Source organism: Osmerus eperlanus, chromosome 25 (assembly GCF_963692335.1).
Source record: "Osmerus eperlanus chromosome 25, fOsmEpe2.1, whole genome shotgun sequence".
NCBI lineage: Eukaryota > Metazoa > Chordata > Actinopteri > Osmeriformes > Osmeridae > Osmerus > Osmerus eperlanus.
The window spans coordinates 6654043-6676747 of NC_085042.1; the positions used below are offsets into that span (position 1 = coordinate 6654043).

Consider the following 22705-nt stretch of genomic DNA (forward strand, 5'->3'; position numbering starts at 1 on the left):
GAGAGAGAGAGAGAGAGAGAGAGAGAGAGAGAGAGAGAGAGAGAGAGAGAGGCCAGGGGTGGGGAGGAAGCACAGAAAATAGAAACTAGGGGCGGGAAGTGGTGATTATAGATTAGCTTTATCCAATTGTTTTTCTTGGAGATTTGTTCAGGGAGCTGCCCAGAAGGCCGTGAGATTCTGAATAACAAGCACTGAACTGTATACTCGCGGTTTCACTGTTTTTATAGTGTATGAATATTTAAATTGGGTTCGACAACAAAGTTTGAAGATAGACTAAACAAATGCTGCACACTATCGCGTCTCCTGATCAAGACTCTGGTTTTACCATCGACTGACTGCGCTCTTCTTTCAACCAGCCCTTGTCTGGAGGAGGGTCTCTCTGGGGGGGTCAGTTTGGGGGGTCTGCCTGGGGGGTAAGTTTGGGGGGCTCTGTCTGGGGGGGTCAGTTTGGGGGGCTCTGTCTGGGGGGGTCAGTTTGGGGGGCTCTGTCTGGGGGGGTCCGTTTGGGGGTGTCTCTCTGGTGCCCCCTGTCCTCATCCTGCTCTTGTCTCTGCAGTAGAGCGTCTGGCCCCTGCTTCAGACACCATGGACTTTCCACCAAAGAGAGAAGAGAAAAAGGTATATCACAGTACCCACACACACACACACACAAACACACACACTCACACACACACACACACACACACACTGTGTACCCTCACACACATTGTCTACCCATGGTGCCTTGCCTGGCAGTTGGGAGAATGTAACCCCTTTTTTCATGTGTTTCTTTGTGCAGAAGAAAGCAGCGAGAGCCAAGTTTCATTTCCAGGCACAGTCACCCAAGTGAGTCCCCTACCAGCTGGTCTGAGGTGATGTCACCGAGGATATGCCCGCACCGTTACAACGTTGTTACAACGTCGTTACAACGTCCCATCTCGGAAAGACTCAAGTTGATCCAATGTGTCCTTTAGTTTCAAGGAAAGCCCACAGACACATCCACTATCGCTTAGGAAGAAATGCACATGCGACGACACAGAGGTCTGTCTGTAATCCGTGCGCCCGCTGTGTCTGATGTTCCCAGGGAGCTTCCTCTGCAGAAAGGAGACATCGTTTACATCCACAGGCAGGTCGACGCCAACTGGTTTGAAGGGGAGCACCATGGGAGAGCTGGCATTTTTCCCACCACCTATGTGGAGGTGAGTGACCAAGGGAGCCAATGTGTGTGAGGAAGGGAGGGAGGGAGTGCGTAAGTGAGCGAGGTGAGCGTGTGTCCGTCCGTCCGTGTGTGTTTAACCTAGCATCGCTTCAGTAACCTGGCACGTGGTGTGTTTAAGCAGAACCGCATCCTGTTGTTTGCACGTTATGATTGACTGTGTCTCCCCCCCCCCTCCTCCTCAGATTCTGGCCCCCACGGAGAAGCCCACCCCCATCAAGTCCCCCTCCGTCCAGGTGGTGGAATACGGGGAGGCCGTGGCCCTCTTCAACTTCAACGCCGACCTCCCTGTGGAGCTCCCCTTCCGCAAGGTGACATCCCCCCCCCCCCCTCGCCGACTTCCAGCACCCGTCCAGTTTAGAGAGCGTCTTAAAACAGGACAGCGAGTTCCCCTACAGTGAACGGCCGCGTTCTCCTGTTCTTGTCCCTGGACGTTTCGCGTGTGTTGTTTCGAGAGGTTTCTTCACGCCTGCCTGTGTGTTTCCCTGTGTCAGGGCGAGGTGATCTGCGTGACCCGGCGTGTGGACGACAGCTGGCTGGAGGGCAGGATCTCCGGGACAAGCCGGAGCGGCATCTTCCCCGCCTCCTACGTCCAGGTCAACAAGATGCCCCGCACCAAGTCCAGCGACGACTACCCTGCCTGCCCCATGTCACCCACCTCCCCGGAGCCTCCCAGCCCCGGACGACCCCTCCACTCCCCCTGCCCTCGCTCCCCCTTCACCCCTGCCTCCCTCAGCCCGGAGCCTGGATACTCCCCCCTGAAGCCCTCCTCCCCCTCACCCACCCAGCCCTTCATAGCCAAAGAAGCAACCAATCACTGGCCTCACCCTGTCTCCAACCCCGCCTCCCCCACCCCACAGAACAGCCACTGGGGCGGGGCTTATCCAGCGACCCAGAATTCCATAGGTAGAGCTGTTTCGCCGTCCAATCACATGGCTGCATCCACCCACAGACCAGGAGTTGGTCCAGCTAGTAGCCCCAAATACAACAACCTCCCTCAGGTGTGTTGCTCTTAGCGAAGCCTCTGGCTTTATGACTGGGGACTGGGCATGACTAAGGCCTGATATGTATATCCGTGTGTGGTTAAGGTTATTTATTTGAACCATTTTCTCTCATTTCCTGCTCTAGGATGGAAGCACCAAACATCCCCCCGGATCACATCCACACGTCAACTCCAACACGCACGCCCGTTCTGGCGCCACGGTGGTGCCACGGCAACCGTGAGTCCAAACAGTACACACTTTGATTGTCTATAACTGCATCCATGTCTGCTGAAATCAACTGTCAACTTCTTCAAAATGGTTCCTTTCACTTAGGGAAATGTTTTTGTTCCTGTCAGACAAGTTTTCAAGCGGCTTGTTCTGTGTTCTGTGTTCTGGCAGATACAAAGCTGTTTACAACTACAAGCCCCAGAACAGAGACGAGTTGGAACTGAAGGAGGGGGACATCGTCCAGGTGATGGAGAAATGTGACGATGGCTGGTTTGTAGGTAAGGAGCTGTCGGAACCTTCCCCTCCATTGTAAGGGATGAGTCTGCCCTCCACTGGACATTAGGGTGTACTACATCTCCAATGTATCGGTAGAAAAATGAGACTACGTCTACAATTACATGACTAAGGGAGTGGGAATGTATGTCGTGTTTGACAGCAAGTGCTCCTCTTGTTCTCTAGGTACGTCAGAAAGGACCCACGCCTTTGGGACGTTCCCGGGGAACTATGTGGCACCCGTCTAAGTGCACCCCCGCCCTGTTCCTCCACCTGCACCACTTGGACATGAGAACCATGACTGTTTTAGACCAGCTTGCTTCACCACATCACTCCAACCCCATGCGTCCCTCCACCCCTGTCCTAGTCCACCCGGGGAGCGGTCCAGCCTGCATGTGCACCCCCAGTCAGGGAACCCCACCAGGCCTGTGCTGACCCCCCAGTCAGGGACCCCCACCACGGCTGTGCTGACCCGCCAGTCTGTGGCTGGAGGTTGAAACACTGTGTGGTTCTCTATCTCACCTCCCAGCATGTGTGTTCCACTGTTGACTAGACATGGAGTGTTTTCACACGCGCACGTGTACCTGTGCACACTCAATGTGCACACACACACTCACTCTCTCTCACACAAACACACACACACACACTCACAGTCAGCTTGAATGGATGAACAGAGTGCTGAGGATGCTGTTTCCATTGCAGTGGAAGACTTTTCTTTTGCCCCTCGACCACAAGTGTTTACTGTGGTGAAAGCTCACTCATTCCTTCCACAGGTGAACTCCAGCAGAGCCTCGCTTAGCGGTGGAATCACATCCTCCAGACGGGTCTGTTGTCTCCGCATGTCTGTGTGTTATCGCTGTGTGCTCCGGCACTGTGACTAAGCAGAACAAGCTCAGCACTTTTCTCCACAACCGGGCCATAACGGAACACACACGGGCACAGAGGGACGAATGATGCCATGTGACCTCAGACGGTATCATGTCATGACGAGATGAATGTGGTCTTTGAAATGTCTTCCCCCCGCTTTGATTTTCAGATCTATAAAAAAATCCCGGATGAGTCCAAGACTGCAGTAAAACGCTGTCATGGCCGCCCAGTGTCACCAGTGGATACCTGTTTTTTTTAATTTATTCACTAGCAATATAAATGGTCTTTACTAATCGGTGCTTGCCAATAAGGAGGCTGTTTTATACCGTACGTCTTAGAATAAATACCAATAATGCCTTCAAGATATAAATGTACTATACTGTATGTTGTTATCCTCAATCAACTTATTCAGTAAGCGGGTAGAGAAAACTGTCAGAGTTTAGGGTGACAGTGGAAGTTGAATGTCAGGAGAAAAAAGATAGACGGGTTTCCTCCGCAAACAGTTTCTTAAAGTTGTTATTATACTCTGATCTTATTTTGCTAACATTTTTGCTTTGGAATAATAAACAGCTGTGTTGATCAGTGTAAGCAATGGCAACAGTAGACCCAATGACCTTCTAAAACCAGCATCAAATTTCAATAGTTTCTTAACTGTTCATAATTTTACTGTAAAATAATACAATTAAAACATGTTGTAGTCACAAACTATGATTGTGCAGAGTTTAACCATGTATGGAATTAGAAATATAATATATTTCCTCATAAAACATTGTATCTCAATACATGGTACACACTTCTGAATAACAACAATAAACAATCTTGTGATTATATTAGCGGGTTTGATTTTTGCATTTTACAACACCTTCTTAAACAAATGACTGCACATATTGTCGCCGTAGAGCTTTGTGTATGTCATTATGTTCTTTTGTGGAAAATGAGACTGTAGATGGCGCACTTGAACTGAACCAAACGAGTACATTCTTGAATGTAATGTCTCAATTATCACCCACCCCTTATTAGACCCGCCCCGCATCACTGCTTATGTCAAGCCTTTATTTTGATGACCGCACATGGCCACGTGAGCTTGTCCCTCATCGCGCATATCCACAGGTGGTATCTAACCGTTCTCATACGCCGAGGTGAAGTTGTCTCCTGCGCGTCGGGGCCAGGTCGTTGTCATTAACTGTGAAAAAGACAAGAAAAGGACTGTCTTTTTTATACGTTTGGATACAGAAAGCAGAATCCTGTTTATTTCTGGTTTTACTTAAAAAAAGTGCAGTGGGGCACACCGTCCTTGTCCCTTTTTTTTGCGCGCATTGATGTTCACCAGCACCGCTACGGACCCGCAGGTGTACACGCGCTATTTGATTGCCTTCACATCTTTCAGGTTACCTTGGTGAGTGAACATTTTCCACAAATATAGTTAAAGACCGTTTAAGACCTTGAAGATTGTAATTGCTCTAACTAAACAATATTCGACTCGGCCAACATTTACTTTGGAATGGGAATTTGTAAACAAGTTGAACATTATTGTTACAATGTGCTTGCTGTTCTCAGTTTTAATTAGATTTAATTGACAAATTACTACTAAAATGTACAATGCAACAAGACATATATTGTGAATGCTTGTTAAAGTGCCGACAGGTGTGTTTTCCTTGAAGTGTAACAAATACATTTTCCAATGCTTCCGTCACTGCTTGTTTTGATTCTGGTGATTAATTTGACTACGTAAATTGTAGTACAAAGCCTTTGAGAATGCTGCCTTTGCAACCTGTCAATCAAGATGATGTACAGTACAGTATGGATAGCTACAGGTATATATGTCTGTCACGCTGACCCATTTGGTGAACCCAACAAGCTATCATTAGTGTCTTGTCTACCCCTCCCAAGTAAGTGGTTTTCTCAGAGTAAGGACTGGTGAAAGCTACGGGTCATTGCGGTCCAAGTTTCAGCCAACTCTTTAGAAATGCCTTTTTCATCATCTTTACTCTAAAGCACAGCAGTCCCCTGTTTTTGCCTTGCGTGCCGACAGCGCAGACTGCTCTGTACCCAGGGGTAAGTCGCAGGGCTGACTCATAGATGCCCCAGTAAATCTCCATGTCCTCCTGCCCCTCTCTGCTGGTTCTGCCCTGCTTCAGTACAGAACGTCTCCATTGTGTTGGAGCTTGAGTCTGTCATCGTCTTCTCAGTCTCAGTAGGACTGCTATCCTGATGGTTCAGCCTCTCTTACTCCTGACAGTGCTAGGCTTTTACCGAAAACGGATCAGCAACTGCACCAACGTAGGGACAAAAACAGACCACTGTAATTTTGGACACAGCAAAGTAGTGGCTTTTCAGACAAGGTTACGCAAGCCAGCGCATTTAGCCAGCGACTCTGTGGAAACATTTTTCATTTGTTTCATTTGGCAAATTTCGCTAGAAAGCCCTTCTCTGTAGTCCCTGTGGTGGAATGCAGTAAGGCCATCAGAACCTTTTCCTCTCTTGTCTAAATCGGGTCTAGCTAGCAGTGCTTCCCTCTCAGATCTTGCACAGAACCACACGGCCTGCCGTGCAGGAAACAGCACTGCGGTACTATCTGGAGAGGTCTGGATGATGGAAAAAACGACTCTGTTTCTCGCCCTCGCCTGCGACAGCTTCGTGGTTTCGCCCTCAGCAAGGGTGAGGAGCGTCTCCGGAGGTGTGCGCTCTGCGCTCCCTGCTTCTCGCCCGCTGTGACCGTTCTGGAAGTCTCCTTCCTCACCGCAGAACGTTCCAGCCTCCTTGCTCCTTGCCATCTCAGTGGCTCGCTGCTCAGTGTCGGTAGCTGTGGCTGAATGGGCTGCAGAGATGCACCGCTGCAAGAGGATATTTAGAAAAGCGGATGTGATGAGCTTGTGGTTTGGCTGTGGTGGCTTTGCCTCCTCTCCTCCCCTCCCCTCCTGTCTGTGGTTCATAGGCTGTCTAATGGGCCATGGTAAGGAGGCCTGATTGCTGTTCCTCATAGGGAGTCTGTGTAGGGCTTAACACCAGTAACACGATCCCCCCCCATCCTCATGATGATGAGATAAGTAGAGCCATGCCCTTGTCCTGCTCGCCGTAGAGGCCAGGCAGCACAGCCGCCCACAGCACTGAGCCCAAGCCAGCCTGCCCTATTGTCACACACGGGAAAAATATGATTGCCCTTTAATTTGAGTCTCCGCATATTGCTGCCATTGTGCGACAGTGTGGATTTAGCCTGTGACCATCCCCATTTCCGAGGGAGTAACCCACAGTCTATATAATAGCCCTTTCTGCTATGATGACGACGATGATGATAATGACTGAATCAGCCAGCGCAATGCTGTAGGCTTTTTTAACTGTGGATTAACTAGCTACTCCCTTGAACCTTTCTGTTGTTATTTGATGTGTCTCCATCACCTTAGTGATGGAGTTCTCCCAAGTGTATTGAAGGTGTGATTAGTAGGTGAGAGAATGTGAAGAATGTTATGACACCCCCGTTTGGCCTTTTTCGAGACGCCAAACGCATTGACGCATTCTTCCCTCGCTTGCTCAGTGGGCGTGCGTCCACAGGAGTCAGGTATCCACCGCCGTTCTCCCCCTCAGGGAGTGTCCTTCACAACAGTGCAAGGTCGAGTCATCGTTTCGACGCCCTGGTCCCACACGTAGGCCACGGAGAGTTCGCTGTGGCCGCGAGCGAGGGATGTTTCAGGTTTGAATCATGCCCTGCCCTGGAGCCTCAACACAGTCCTGAGAGAGGGTTGGTTCACATCAAAGCGTGGGCCAGAAAAAAACTCCAGATGAATGTATTTACATCTGCTATGTCAATTGTATAGTTTTCCTCCAGAATTAGCACCCTGGGAGTTTGGTTTTCGTGGTCCATTTCCATCCACTGGCCTTTGTGCCTGGCTTCCAGGAGAAGGGAGAGGGGGACCTGTGTGTCTGTATGAAGCCCAGTGGAGCAGTCTGGAGCCTGGGGAGAGGGAAGTTCTCCGGCCCTGACCATGGTGCCAACTGAGGCGTTTCACCCAGGCCTTTTCCATCACAGGGGAGCGACTCTGCCATAATTGTGGTGTAGCGACACGCACATTAAAAGCGAAGATGACCCAGGGGCGTGCGAGTGTCATCATGCTGTGTTTACCTCTGCTAAACGGCACATCGTATTCACCGGCGTGTGGCGGCACGTTGCATAACAGTCATCCACAGACACGTCTTCACGCCAAATTACGTCTTTTGAAGTCACGGTAAACAGAGATGATTGAGGGGTGAGCTGAGGGCACTTTAATCAAGTCTGATTGCGTCAGAGTTATGGAATTTTAGGATGATAAAGTGGGCTGCATCTAAATTGCTCCTCAATCCTCAGCCAAACTGCCTCACAATCAAAAGCTTACCCCTAGATAGCATATCATCACGTTTTCCCTTACTCAGAAGAACACATGCTAACAGCACATGGGTGGAATAGTGTCTTCGTCAAGGTGCTGTGGCAGGCCAGAGGCCGGAGACTGATTTGATGTTTATCACTTTCTCTAAGACGGACACCTGCATGTCCAAACAGTCAGTCTGGAACCCAACATGCTTATAAGCTTCTCACTCTCACTGTCTCTCTGTCTCTCACTGTCTCTCTGTCTCTGTCTCTCTCTCTCTCTTGCGAGAACGCGCGCGCCTCTCCTACTAGGAGGATGGATCTCTTACAGGCATGACAAGGCCCAAGGGCCTCTTTATGTGGAGCAAGGATATGTGACAGTGGGAAGGTTCTCCCCAGAGACCGATCATGCCTCATTTAGAAACACGGTCTAGAAATGCAATCTCCACTCTTCTGAAGTGGAAGTCTGCCTCGATCGCTTCCTCCACAGTTAACAAACTCCTCCTAGTTTCAGTCACGTCTGGAACCCCCATAAAGTAAACGGCACACTGCCCCTGTGTCTCCGCGCGCTCCCCACCAAAAAGGTTGCACTGAGTGATACCACAGTAAAAGTGTCAGGTGAGACAAATGGCTGTGGTGCGTGCTCCATCGCCGGTCGGCTGAAGTGGAGAGCCACAAAGCGGCCCTCTGTTCTGGGTTCTCCAGGGCTGCTTTTCTGCTTACCTGCACAGTGGCATGACGCCAGCCAGATGGGTGACTTCGTGACTAGGATCGCTCGCTGTTGTGTGGGCGTGTGGGACTGCTGCCGTGACAACAATAGGCAGAGATGTCACCAGAATAGAATCCAGTGTCCAGGTCATTGTTGTCTCTGTTTTTACACAGAGGGAACGACACATATAGGAGGGGAGTCAGGTGGCTGAGCGGTTAGGGAATTGGGCTAGTAATCAGAAGGTTGCTGGTTCGATCCCCGGTTCTGCCAAATGACGTTGTGTCCTTGGGCAAGGCACTTCACCCTACTTGCCTCGGGGGGGAATGTCCCTGTACTTACTGTAAGTCGCTCTGGATAAGAGAGTCTGCTAAATGACTAAATGTAAATATAATGAGACACTCCTGTCAGCTGGGTTTAATTGATTGTCTCATAGAACTAAATACTTTTGCAATGCCAGATACTTCTCGTGTGTGGATTCTCCCATGCAATACCTGCCACCTACAGCGCTCCAGTCCTCACAGTAATCACCACAAACACCCGGGACTATTACAGATAGTCAGCTCACTCTCGCCTTAAATGGCCTTGTGTTGCCTAAACTAAAAGCTCCAAAGTGATAACGGGAGGCGTACAAACAGAGAATTAGTACCCAGCCTGGTTGCTGATGCCTGTGACTTGAGGCTTTGGCCCAGCAGTTAAATATTTTATTATTTTTTGTATTTTATGTCTGGGATTTCTTTGGGGCTGATGGTTCCCTGTGACAACAAGATGCTCAACAACAATCAGGCCATGTTGTATTCTCTCACTCGAGGTCCAGGGCAATTAGCAGGCCTTAATGACGGTGATCCCTGTAACCCCGCTAATTGTCTGAGTCTGCTAATGACTGGCTGGGTTTGTGTTGCTCGGCCCAAACACTTGTGGAATGTACGGACGTACGGACAGCAACGCCTCAACTGGGCCAGCGTAGGGAGGGGGGGGGGGGAGGGAATGAGCGAGGATGGGAGTGTGTGAGAGAGAGAGAGAGGGTAAGGGGGGAGGGAGGGAGGGAGGAAGGAAGGGAGGGCCACTATAAGTAGTGCCTGCATGTGAAGCAGTTCCACACAGTGCCTGTGTGTTTGTGTGTGTGTGTGTGTGTGTGTGTCCATCCTCTCAGCACAGCATCAGGAGGGCTGTGTCTGGATCGGGAGGGCTGTCTCAGGTGATGAACAGCCCCTCCTGTCTGCTTATGATGAAGGCATGGAGTGCCACTGTGGGGTCTGACTGTAAATGTACTGTACCAGGCTGACTTGCTGTAGATTTACACAACTGGCTGTCCCAGCCTTTTATAAACGACTTGTGATTCAAAAAGAAGGAAAAGACCATAAAAAGCCATTTGGAAAACTGAAACCCTAATTACAGATTTATTGGAAACAACAAAACCGTTTGATTTGCCGTCCTGCCTAACCATGTTTTTTTGATGTTTGTTTTTTTCTCCTGAGAGGACATTTGGATCTAATGAAACTGTTGGTTTGAAAGCTCTTCAGCAATGTTGGTCATGTGACTCTGGTTTCACATCCTAGCCAGTGCTGTTGCATGTGGTCGTTCTGAATGTGTCAGAGAGATTTCTGTCAAGAAGGAGATTAAAGGCGTTCTGTGCAAGGGACAACATTTCCCACCTAAAACATTAACTCACCTGACATGTGCAGGGACTGCAGAATCACATGACATATGGACAGTACACACACACACACACACACACACACACTCATTCACAAACTTTCCCTCTCTGTTTGCAGAGCTTGGGAGTGGGCGGCGACCTCCGGTCACATGATGGCGCTGACAGTGAACCTGATTGGTCCGTCTCCTTGGGGCTTCAGAATATATGGAGGAAGGGACTTCAAGAAGGCGATAACGGTATCCAAGGTAACCACTAACGAGCGCTCTCCTCCTACTGACACTGTCCTCCTGGTTATTGTCTCAGCACTTCCAGCAGCGAGCCGCCATGCCAACTTCACTTCCTGAGTCTCCGGGCTTAACTGTCTTTTGTTTGTGTCTTGTGGCCTTCCTATTTCCTTGACGACTGTATCCAGTCCCGTTGGATTTAAAAGCACACTATATCAGGATGAAAACAAGTGATTACAGTTGGAGAAGGGGTTGGTGTCGGTCCATTGTTTGTGTACATGAAGGTGTATGTGTGTGTGTGCGCGCATTCCTTGTTTGATATTTTCGTGATTTTTACCAAACCTGTTGTAAAGGAAGAGGAAGGAGAAACAGAGGGCTAGACATTATCACAGAGAGAGCTCCGTAAACACGGCCAGGAAACTCGGGCAGCCTGACCTCTGGGCCTCCGCCTGGACATGCAGGACAGGGGGCCCTGAGGACCAGGGCTGACCACCAGACGACCAGACTCCACCTCGTGTTGTCTACAGTAGATACTGGGCTGTAGTTTCTGTGAGTCTACTTTGATAGCCCGCGATAATTATAGAAGGCTGTCTGGTTTTTAGCCCTAGTAAAACGGCGACTCTCGGTAGAAGGAGCTGGAACATGTCGTCAACAAAGCCAGCATGCCTTCCCGTGTCAGATCTCAGCCAGGGACAGACCTTCCTGCCGGGAGGGAAACCTCACCTCAGAGAGTGGAAGTGAACACCAGCATGTCTTTCCCCTCCCCACCCCCATCTCCTCCCCACCCCCATCTCCTCACCCCCCCATCTCCTCACCCCCCCACCTCCTCACCACCCCCACCTCCTCACCACCACCTCCTCACCCCCTCACCCCCACCTCCTCACCCCCACCTCCTCCTCACCCCCACCTCCTCACCCCCCCCCCCATCTCCCCACCCCCACCTCCTCACCCCCACCTCCCCACCCCCTGCTCTGTGGGGCTGTGCATCTATGGAGCTCTGGGCCGGGCTGAAGTCGTTGGCTCTCGGCACCTAAAACAACATGGATGCCCCTTCTTTCCTCCAGAAAGAGATCTTGCTCCTGGCTTCTGCGGGGCAAAGCCCCCTGGGTAGAACTCAGCCATTAGTTTCCGTGTAGTCAGGCGTGGCGCGATCGCAGAAGGCACGCACTATTGTGGGTTTGCCTAGCAACGCTCGATTGCCACTTGAATGGAGCCCACAGACACGGCACCTCTGCCCGTTCGCTTTGGGACGCGGACAAACAGGCTGTTGACTGCTGTTCTCATGCAGCCATGTTCTCTCCCGAGGTGTGGGAAGTGGCGTTCTTCGTCTGCGTGGGTTGGGGTTGTCGCGTTTCCTCCTCTGGGTTTATGTTTTTATGTCTGTTTTTAATTGTGGCGTCGACTTGTTGTCGGGCGCTGCTCAAAACGGCTCAGTTCTGCGGAGTCGGCGACCTCACTTGGGGTCACGTTTTGTTTGTCGGCGTGTTATGTGCCTGAGAGAGTTGCTGTGTGTGTGTGTGTGTGTGTGTGTGTGTGTGTTTTGGTTCCCTTCGTTTGGTCGCCTCCTAACGCAGTTTGACCTTGAGGTGTGGTCAGGCAGCCGGCCTGTATCTGAGGAGCTGCAGCCTGTGTCGATGTTTACTTTGTACTCGTTACGCAACGCGAGCGTTTCCCAGATGAGCCCGATAAGGAGCTGGAACGGAACCTAAGAGCCGACGGTGGATTCTCTCAATCACTTGTCAACCCTCTTGTGTTCAGGTCATATTCGTTTGTCATACTGGTGTCATGCTTTTTCATGCTCAAAGACACGGTAAATAAGTTATGTTGAATCTCATCCCATTGCACAATTGTATGTACTTGCCATGTTGATAATCTCTTCCCAGCCTGCCAGTAACTCTGCTACTCTGCGTGCTCCACTCTGTTGACATGCAGGCGTCCATGAACTTAACCCTGTGTAGTATGGCGTGTGTACAGTAGATCCGCCGGGTCTGACCCTCTGACCCACAGGTCAACCAGGGCAGCAAGGCGGAGCAGGCGTCCCTGCGGCCTGGTGACGTCATCCTGGAGATCAACGGGGAGAACACGTCCGACATGCTGAACGTGGAGGCCCAGAACAAGATCAAGAACTCCAAGACCCAGCTGCAGCTGGCGGTGGAGAGGTAGGGCCCGGCTCTGCCGTGTGTGTGTCTGTGTGTGTGTGGTGGAGAGGTAGGGCCCCGCTCTGCCGTGTGTGTTTGTGGTGGGTGGAGAGGTAGGGCCCGGCTCTGCCGTGTGTCTGTGTGTTTGTGGTGGAGAGGTAGGGCCCCGCTCTGCCGTGTGGGTTTGTGGTGGAGAGGTAGGGCCAGACTCTGCCGTGTGTGTGCATGCATGCACACGTGTGCAGAAGTGCGTTTTGCTCGTGTACAAAGCGTCTGCTTGCACAGGTCGGCCGTGTAAACACCCATGATCCACCACACTTCAACTTCTGATGTTCCCGCCAGTCTGTGAAGGGGAACCACATCAATGCCCTCTCCAGCTTACAAGTGCCTGATTGCACATGGTTTGTTCCAGGTCCACAATCATCACAGCCTCTAACTCTCTTACCATCTTTCCACTTGCAGTACCTCAACACCCAGATCTCTTTTAAAGGGCCATGATCTCAGTTCGGGGAAACACCAGCTGGTCATAGAACTAGCCAGGATGCAGTTTTTGTTCCATCTGTTTGTTCCATTAAACGATCAGTTTTATGAGGATTTTCTTGTTTGGATGTTAGAGAATGGGTTCAGATTGTTTTTGTTTTCATGGTGAGGAACTGGTGCTAGATTGTCCTGTGTTTCCTCGGCCATTTTCAATCTCTCTTTGCTTGTTTTCTCTTGTGCTCTCTTCGTCTTTCTCCTTTCTCTCTCTCTCACTCACTCACACACTTCCTCACTTCCATGCCCCAGGTCCATGTGAGTGAATTTTTCCCTGTTGACCTCATGTCTCCTTCCTGGCCAGAAACGGCACCGTGCCTCCCTGTCCAAGACAATGGTACTGTGTAGCCCAGCCACCCATCCACCCATCTAGCCTGGCAGTCTGGCAGCCTCTCTCTCCCCGACACATCCCCATCCCCTCTGCTCTACTTGGGGGAGTGGGGGAGGTGGAGCCCAGACGTGAGGGGGTGGAGCCCAGACGTGAGGGGGTGGAGCCCAGACGTGAGGGGGTGGAGCCCAGACGTGAGGTGCTGGAGCCCAGACGTGAGGGGCTGGAGCCCAGACGTGAGGGGCTGGAGCCCAGACGTGAGGGGCTGGAGCCCAGACGTGAGGGGCTGGAGCCAAGACGTGAGGGGGTGGACCCCAGACGTGAGAGGGTGGAGCCCAGACGTGAGGGGCTGTTCTGCAGCACTCTGGAACTTTCTGTAGAGGACAGTAGGGAGGATGGCATCTACTGTAGATGCCATCCTCCCCAGCTAGTCTCCAGGCAGCTCTCATGCTCTGCATCACGCCTCCTGATAGGCCCAGCTGCTGCAGGTCTTGTGCTCTCTCTCCCAGTCCCCTGGTTAGTCATAGCTCTGTGGTCGTGTGTTTCCACCGACGCTGCAGCAGTGTGGCTCTGGTCGGCACCCACACCGGCCTCCCTCTGCCCTCGGAAAAGGGAGTTGGTTTGGCGAAGGCCGCGTTGCCGGACATAAAGGCTCGGCCGCCGGTACCAGCAGAGCCCGTTCCAGCCCTGGGAGCCCCGCCCCCGACCAGACTGGGGACATTTTTGTTTCAGTGTTTTCGTCCGGAGCTTAGCACCATCCGAGTCGGCGCTCCCAGCTGCATCTGGGCTTACTCCATTGTTTGCTGACCCGTTGGCTATGATGTCATGCTGGCCAAAGAGTGCCAGGCTGTTCCTCTCTCTCTCTCTCTGTCTCTGTCTCTGTCTCTCTGTGTCTCTGTCTTCACATGCTCCTCTGTAGCTAGGGATGCTGAACAGAACAGCTCTCCAACTCCCTGAAACACCACCCAACACGGATCAGCTGTAGTGTGGCAGGGCGCCATTGTTCTGCATGACTCTCTTGCAAAGGGGCATGGCGCAACCGAACAATGCTAGAAGTGAATAACCGGAATGTCATGTTGGTTATTGCTACTAAAATATACATGACTTTTTGGGTGCGAAATCTTTTTGTCTTTTGAGACCGCGTGAGGTGTGGTCACACCAGCCCTCTCCTCCGTTGGGGTGAGCGACGTTGAATACCTAATTTATGTTCTCCCTCCCCGCTCTGCTCAGGCGGAGGTGATGGGATAGTTTTCACCTCTCTGTGCTTTATGGCAACGGCTAGTGCCTTCACCCTGCACTAAATCATCTGTCTGCCTCAGCACAGAGGTCAAAGGTCAAACATGTCACACACAGGCCGTAGTTAACCCAGAATGACTCTTATTGTCTGAGGAAAGTAACTTTCTCCTCTGCACAGTATTCAGCATCCATGTTCACACGGGGCAGGGATTTATTTCGTTCGAAATAAAAATGTGAAACCGCAACACAGGACTGTAAAACTGTCGAGAACAACAGGATCACATGCCGTCTCTGCCCGTGGCGGCCCTGTGTGCACGCGAGCCTTTCAGGAGAAGCCGTAGCAGACTGTAGCAACCGTGGCCAGGGAGGTAGGTGTCTTTCTGGGCGATTGACCACAGGCATCCAGGTCCTTTCCTGTGAGCTTCATTACACTGAGCTCAGCTGAGGCAGAGGGGCCCCCCTCTGGCCCCCTGACCCCCCCCCCCTCACCTCCAGACCCAGCACAGGAGAAGGGCAACCGGCGTTTGTTTGTGTTGGCTCCAATGCCCCTCACATTTTTCCGTTAGACCTCAGTGATGGAACCGCGCACACAGTCTATGTGTGTGTTTTTATTTAAGGGAGAAATGGGGGCGAGAGAGCTGAAAAGGCATGGCTCTGTTAAGAAAGTTGTTTCGAACTTCCCGTTTCCAAGCCATTAGCTGGTAGCAAGCTGTCGACTGCAGTGATTCTTTAAGATGGGGTGCCGGGGGTTGGAACTGACAATGCTTTGGCTTGAGGGAAACATCAGGGGAAACTAAAAATAAGTCTGCAAACTGTCAGAAAAGGAGGAGAATCCATGAAGCAGTCAGACTACATGCACACGCAAAGCCTCACACGAACTGAACTGTGGTCCTCTGGTACTTACTGAATATCCTTAAAGTTGTTATAAGTTCACCAAATCAACATTTTATTCTTGACATATGTCATTTAATAATGGTAGATGCTACATTAGAACATGTTATCAATACCTTTATCCAGTCTGCAGATCTGGCTGGTTTGAATCAGTATGTTCCAGAAGTTGACCTCAGTCTCTGTCTTTTGAAGTTCAGAAATGTCTAAAGTGGTGTTTTTTGGCTTGCTCACCCCCTACAAAGTTCCATGTTCAACAATCCCTTGGACCTTAAAGTGCATATCTGCTGGATTCAGTTCTGTCTTTTGCGTCCTTGTGCTTTCAACAGCGTTTATTTGACCGCCTTGAGCATGTGTCAGTCGGTCCCAGGTCATGTCCTTACTGGGAGATCTACTCTGGAGCAGTGGTCTTCAACCCTGGTCCTCGGGGGACACTGTCCTGTATGTTTGAGATGTTTCCCTGCTCCGACACACCTAATTCAAGTCAGTGGTCGTTATCAAGGTCTGCCGAAGCCCAATAACGATCCATTCATTTGAAACAGATGTACAGTTTTTGCAGTGTATCATTTGTATTATTGCTACGGTGTATTACAGTTGTAACAACCTGTTTTCCCTTCCAGACCAGAACTGCCCAGCCCCGGACAGACCAATGGCATGACCACCCCAGAGCAACTCACTGGACGCTTCCAGGTCAGTTCTGGTTGTCGTGGTTTCCGTCTGCTACCTATGCACAGGGCTTCTGCGCTTTCACCCTCATGACCTCTGACCTCCCACCGAACGCGACCTTCAGCACCAGACCCCGCCAGCACTCATCAAACCCGCCATCTTCAAGGGACAGTTTTGACTCCCCATGTCCCCCTTTGGTCCCTCATTAATGACGAGGGGGTCGATTGTCTTTTGTGTTGGCTAGTGGTTTAATAGTGAGTGATTTTGAGGTCCAGGCCTATCGTAGACACGCCACACAATCCACAGGGTTGAGAGGGAGGGAACATGATCTTCACATCCTGTGTTCACACTCTCAATCTCACAAGGCTACGCGAGATGATGTCATATCTGTACCGTGCTTCTTCATGCGAGTTTTCGAAAGATTGGTATTGGCCCCAAGAGGCACTTGTCAGCTCCGAGTCTGCTTCTCATTCCCCTCACACGGGCCGTCTGCTTATCAGAGATTTACGAGGGGTCACGACGAGCAGGAATGAGACCCCATGCCTGATTCTATTGATAGTGGGGAGGCTTTGAGAACTAGGGACAGAGAGAGGGAGACGGTAGAGGAAGACAGTAGAGGAAGAAGAGAAGGCTGTAAATCAGCGTTGGGTTCCTGTGTTTAACCTGCTGCCGGTGTGTCCCAGGGGCCAGGTCCCCCTGGCAGGCCTGTTGCCCAGGGCCAGGGGCGGAGATGGGGGCCCTGTCATCAGGCAACACGGGGATATTAAATACCTGATCTCCAGGACGGGTGTTGCTGTAGGACAAGCAGGCCTCGCATGAGCGCTCCGCCGTGTTGTACTCTCCCATCAAGAATGTTTCTCACGAGCTTCCTTTTCAGGAAGTGACACGCTGTAGGATGTTTAATAATAAAGCCTTCAGCTTAAACCTAAATCATTCCAGGAATGCGATCGTGTCATCTTTTTTTCTTCATGCTGTCAACTGTTTCTTGAGCGGTATTCTTTGATAACCCCTTGTTTATGGTTTCGCTGGGCAGGAGGCAGTGCTGGTGAGCAGAGATGAGAACCAGAACTACAGAGATTACTCCATCTCCAGTCCAGCCTCCCTGTCCCCAGGGCCGTACTCCCCAGAGCCTCCAGCCAGCCCCGACGGCCAGAGGGACTCCCTCACCCCCGGCAACAACAAGAGGTACGCCACTGAGGAGAGAGGCACGCCCACTAAGCCCTAAAGTTCAGACTTGGAAAGCTTTGATAAACATATGACACTCGGGAGAAGGAAAACTGGAGCTCATTCCGAGTTTTAATTGAGCATTTTGCTCTGGTATGTTGGGCTTTCTGGTATAAAGGCCCGAAACACGCCTTTTGCACTAAGTTGTTTCTCCAGTCCTAAACAGGCCCAGGGTGAATGGGTAGATGAGTACCAGACCGAAAATGGAGCCATGTGATTGTGCTGCTGTAACAAAGGATACGCACAGGATATCACATTCCAGCCTTCTCATTCACTCCGACAAAAGGCCGGGCTGGAACATTCACGGCTCTTGTCAAAGGGCCCAATTTGGTAGTCTGCAGGCCCACTTTTGTGGGTCACAGTTCAAACTTGTGAACCCGGCTGCAAATTCACCTGCAACCTCAGTCTGCAGTCCTGTTTAAGATGTTTTGTTTGCACTACAACGTCACTGGCACGGTCCATTTTTAGAGCACGTGTTTTCTATCGATCATGAAAGGCAATGGAGTGAACGATGCCGTGTTTAGATAGGAAGCAATGACTCATCGGTTATCACAGATGACCACGAGCCCTGTGCATGAGTCAGCAGACCAACACTTACCGTTGTGTCCCCCTGTGTCTCCCTTTCCCAGCATCCTGCTGCGTTCGTGGTCTCCAGAGGAGAAGCTCCCCAGCCACAGGTTTTCCAGACCCCTGTCACAGGTAACCAGATCTCGCTGATGAAGGATGTGCTGCTGTAGCACAAAGCCAGGGCCTTTCCAACCTAACAGCTGGAAATTCTGTTGAGTCTGGTTGAGGGTCTCCCCTTCTAATACTGTGTGAATGTCACGCACTACAAACACAGGAAGCCAAAGTTCTTTCAATACATTTTTTCCACGCGGGGAGTGTGTGTACAAACTCAAAGGTTACCGTTTAAAATATCTGACATTTCAATTGAAGCAGTCTGGAAATAGTTTGGACCCAGGTTGCTGTGAGGAAGAGGGCATGATTAGCTCCCTACTAAACGAAGGCCTTGACCTTTTTCGTGGTCTGCTCGCAGAGTGTCTCATTATCCTAAGCCCTTCTTGTGTGTTGTCTGTCATTGCAATGAAGCATGGAGGTTGGGGGTTATCGCTTGATATCTGCTGGAGTTGAGCTACGCTTATTTAATGTTCCAGTAACAAAACGAAGAAGAGGATGGGAGGTGGGGGTGGGTGGGTGAAGGCGTCTGGAACAACTTCAGTGAGTTAAGAAGAGAGAATGTTGTGGGAAAGTTCGTTGGGAGATATTTGAAGTATGTCTAACTGCTCCAGTCCCAAGCGCGGGTCCCACAGAAGACACAACATGGGAGCCGAAAGAGCAGGAAAAAACACACAAGACCTTTTAATGGCAGAAGGAATTCCAGTCATTCTAGCGGTTCTGCGGACGTTACATGGAGTTAGATAAATACGGCCCTTTTGGCCTGAGGTCTGAACTTCATAACATACAAGCTCTTTATCTGGGGAAGGCTAACGTCTACCCAGGCAGACTGACATGGCTGATCAGTTCTGGGATACTGTGTTCTCATCGTGATGAAGAACATATCTCAGGCTCCGTGAGGGCATGTGTGGCTCATAGGAATGGTTTTCCTTTCTTTTTTTAACCAAACAAATCCCCAGGAGCCGATCCCAGACACGATGTTCCTGAAAACCTTCTCCGACCGGCTGCCGTAATTCCAGTTGACGGTCAAGTATTTTGTGTGTTCTTTGGTCTTGTTAACTTGTAAACTCCCCCCCACCCCCCCAAGCTGAGGAGAAGGGGGGGGGAAAGATGCACCAATCAAACAAATCTGGTCTTGACAAGCGGCATTCTTTCTAGAACATTCCTCCTTTCTGTTCAGCGTGATTTAAGAAGCAATATCTGCTCATGGCATGTCATCTCCCTTCCTTAGGTTGTTTTAAGGAGGGGGTGGGGGGGGGGGGGGCGAGGGGCTGTTGGTGCCTGAGGATGTCTTTGTGTCGACATGAACGAGCTCTCCGATTTTAGATGTCTGGGCAGATGGATCTTTTGCAAAACGCGAGGGGGTTCATGAGACGTTCCGTGTGAATCTTTTTGAAGTTCTATCAGTGTTCCAGACGCCCCCCCGCCGCCGGGCAGACGATGGAGCGACCGCCACGAGGGTCCTTCTCGAGGGACGAGAGGCTTTCATCGAGCGGGCTCCACGAAGCGCACGGAACTTCACGCTCATCCGTCACAGCTGGTTTCGTCTGCGGAGAACTTTACGTGCTTGTGGTGTTTATGGAGGCAGGTGGGCCAAAAGGCTTGGAAGCTTCCCTTCAGATCTCTGAGGGGGTTCCGGGGGGTGGTGGGGAAGGATTCTGTTCCCCCCCCCCCCCCATTTTTCTGTCATTTTTAAGATCCGCTCACCCCTCTTTCCCCTCATTTTTCATCTCGAGTTGGACTCCAGATCCTTCTCTCGCAGCCCCTCTGGGGGACATCGCATTCCTGCTGTCTCGCTCCGCTCCAGTATCAACTCCCACTGTTGTCTTCCTTTAACGCCGTTCATCGAGTGGCTTTAAAATGGAAACGAGACTTACTCGCTCTTGTACGTTTCTGATGAGAGGAGTTTCCCACTGTACTCTACATGGTTATGTTCTTCAGGCTGGTGTACAGCGGATACAATTTGTGCATCTAGTATAGATTCTACGTATTCTTGCAGCTTGTCCTGGAAGTTTTACAGCCCAGTGAGGCCATCAGCTCCTCCCTATCCTCTCAGGTTCAGCTGAGGCTCATCATCATGGGTCTCCTTGTCCTGCCCAGCCTAGCTCCTCTCTGTTGACCAGGTTCCAGGGCCAGCGGGGGGAGAGAGGAGAGGGCTCTTGGCCAGGCCCCCTTCCTCCAGTGGAGGTCTCCTCCATTTGAAAGGGGAGACAGGCCTCCCTCCCCGGCAGTGGGGGATTAGTGAGTGGAGGCCTTTGAGAGAGAGGGGGAGAGAGAGAGAGAGAGAGAGAGAGAGGCAGGGGGAGGGGCTGGGAAGAGTCCCGCCCTGGACACTCGGGCGTGTTGTGCTGCTCTGGCTGGCAGGAACATAGCGGCTCAGTGAGGCCGGGCCCCGGGGGGCCCCGGCCCCTCTGACAAGACCCTCTGTCCTGGCTGAGAGGTGCCGAGCTCTGCTGTATCAGGTGATCAGCCCTGACCTGAAAAGCCTCCTAAAAGGCTTCTCCCCACCCCCCCCCTTCCTGTTTTTAGTCCCTCCTGAGTGAGTGGAGTGGAGTGGAGTGGGATGCGTGGAGACCCCCCCCCCCCCACGTTTAGCAGGGTGTTTGATATCCTGAGAAAAAGCCTCGGACAATAGCGTCAGTGACGGCAGGGAGCTCTCGGAGGCTGGTGTTTGCTTTCCTCTCCGGCCTCACAAGGCCTGTCCTTGTGTGCGGGGGAGAGATGGGCATGGAGGGGTCGGCGCAGGGCAGTGGGACACTAGGGAGGCCCTCTGTCATTCCCAAGCTGTACTTAATCCATCCCCCCCACCCCTCCCCATAGACTCCCAGTAGCCCCAGGACAGGGACAGCCATTGTACCAGACCCAGAAGCCCCTTATGTAGGTGCGTGCGGAAACTGGGAGTGTAGCCGACGGCACCAGACGTCACACACGGAACACTGGAACTCCTGTGTCGGCGGTTTCCAGAAGACGCCTCCCCTCTATCTGCGCAGTCCAGTGTGACCTATTCAGGGACAGCCACTTGGCTTGATCAAGACCCCAGACCTCGGTGGGTAAAGACCGGCTCTAGCACCTGAGCCGTAGCCGCCCCTCCAGCTGCTCTGGTCTCTCCAGGCCCTGGGGTCTTGGTGGGGGGGGGGGGCGGTCCAGCCTCCTCCCTAGGAGGACAGGGCTGGAGCCCGACCCAGATCCCCGGGACCAGAAGCCGAGACCGGCGAGCGTCCGCCCGCCTCCAGGCCTCTGGAGGAATCGGGATGTCTGTTTCCAACATCAGGAAGTGACCGCAAACGGGATCCCTGCTGGAGCGGGCAGGGAGCGCGGCCAGGCTGCCTCTCACGAGGGGGCGGGCGCGTCATTGGACCGTTAAAGGGCCAGGATCCACCCCCGTCTGGGTTTCCGTTCAGTACACTTTGAGGTTGTTGAGGGCAGCCTTGGTGGGATACCTCATCCTGTGTCGGAGACGGGCTGGTTACTGTATAAATAATCCCCCTGCTGGACGGAGGCCAGTCACACTGTCACTGTGGGCCGCGTGCAGGCAGGGGGGGGGGGGTTCTTCTTGCAGGTTGAGGCCACTCTAGCCTCTGTATCCGTCAGTCCATCCATCCATCCGTCTCTTTCTCCCTCCATCCATTGCGTGGGCTGGCCAGCTGCTTGGCTTCACCCCGGGGCTATTTTGGGGGTGTGTGGTGGGGCGGGCGCTGCAGAGCTGCGGTTGTTGTAACAGCAGAGCACAAATGGGAGACTTGGCACGCAGCGGCAGAAATATCAGAAGATGTTTTTGAAACTCCTGAAAAAGAGGTTCTCTCCCTCACTGTTTTACATTTACATTTAGTCATTAGGCAGACGCTCTTATCCAGAGCGACTTACAGTAAGTACAGGGACATTCCCCTGAGGCAAGTAGGGTGAAGTGCCTTGCCCAAGGACACAACGTCAATTTGCGCGGCCGGAATCGAACCGGCAACCTTCTGATTACTAGCCCGATACCCTAACCGCTCAGCCACCTGACTCCCTTTTAGTAAGAGATGCAGATCTTCAGGATGTCAGGAAGTCATCTTCTTTTGACTAAGTACCAGGCCCTCTACAGTCCCCCCCCCCTCATCCAAACAGGTTGAGCAGACACTCTGGCATGATGTGTTATTTCAGGTCTGAGTGGAGCTGCTGTTGGCCTGGCCTGAGCTAGGCTGTGTCTCTAACGGGGCCAGGCTAAGCTGAGCCAGTTAGGAGGAGAGAGGAGGAGGGGGGGGGGGAAGGAAGATGGGGTAGGAGAGGGAGGATGGTGGGGAGGGAGGGAGGGAGGGAGGGAGGGGGGAGTGAGGCCTGGGAGCGGACAGTGGGGTCTTTTCACGGAGCCCCTGGCTGTTAAGCCCAGGTCCATTGTGGCCTCTGGACAGGCAGCATGCCTCTCCTCATCCCCACTGATTGATCAGCACGGCTGTTTTTCTCTCCCCTGTCTTGGAAAAACAAACTGGGGCATTTTAGATCCCCCCCCCCCCCACCCCCTCTCTCCCAGCCTCTCCTGCCTCCCCTCTCTTGGCTTTACCAAACTA

At 51.9% G+C, this 22705-nt stretch overlaps 2 protein-coding genes across 6 annotated transcripts in view; both read left to right on the forward strand.

Moving 5' to 3' along the window:
* The window catches only part of sorbs3 (sorbin and SH3 domain containing 3), a 25633-nt gene extending 21257 nt beyond the window's left edge, over positions 1-4376 (forward strand). For 3 of the 4 annotated variants that reach the window (XM_062451974.1, XM_062451973.1, XM_062451972.1), the window contains exons 14-21: positions 557-618; positions 779-825; positions 1064-1178; positions 1381-1506; positions 1690-2196; positions 2324-2415; positions 2578-2684; positions 2866-4376. In XM_062451974.1, the coding sequence (XP_062307958.1) occupies positions 557-618; positions 779-825; positions 1064-1178; positions 1381-1506; positions 1690-2196; positions 2324-2415; positions 2578-2684; positions 2866-2927 (1118 nt within the window). In that variant the 3' untranslated portion in view covers positions 2928-4376. The remainder of the gene's footprint in view (positions 1-556; positions 619-778; positions 826-1063; positions 1179-1380; positions 1507-1689; positions 2197-2323; positions 2416-2577; positions 2685-2865) is intronic. The other variant, XR_009928541.1, reaches the window with a different exon arrangement.
* Positions 4377-4613: 237 nt separating this feature from the next.
* The window catches only part of pdlim2 (PDZ and LIM domain 2 (mystique)), a 31161-nt gene continuing 13069 nt past the window's right edge, over positions 4614-22705 (forward strand). Inside the window, exons 1-6 of one of the 2 annotated variants that reach the window (XM_062451989.1) lie at positions 4614-4942; positions 10367-10493; positions 12480-12631; positions 16217-16286; positions 17296-17447; positions 18116-18185. In XM_062451989.1, coding sequence (XP_062307973.1) covers positions 10398-10493; positions 12480-12631; positions 16217-16286; positions 17296-17447; positions 18116-18185 — 540 coding nt within the window. In that variant the 5' untranslated portion in view covers positions 4614-4942; positions 10367-10397. The remainder of the gene's footprint in view (positions 4943-10366; positions 10494-12479; positions 12632-16216; positions 16287-17295; positions 17448-18115; positions 18186-22705) is intronic. The other variant, XM_062451988.1, reaches the window with a different exon arrangement.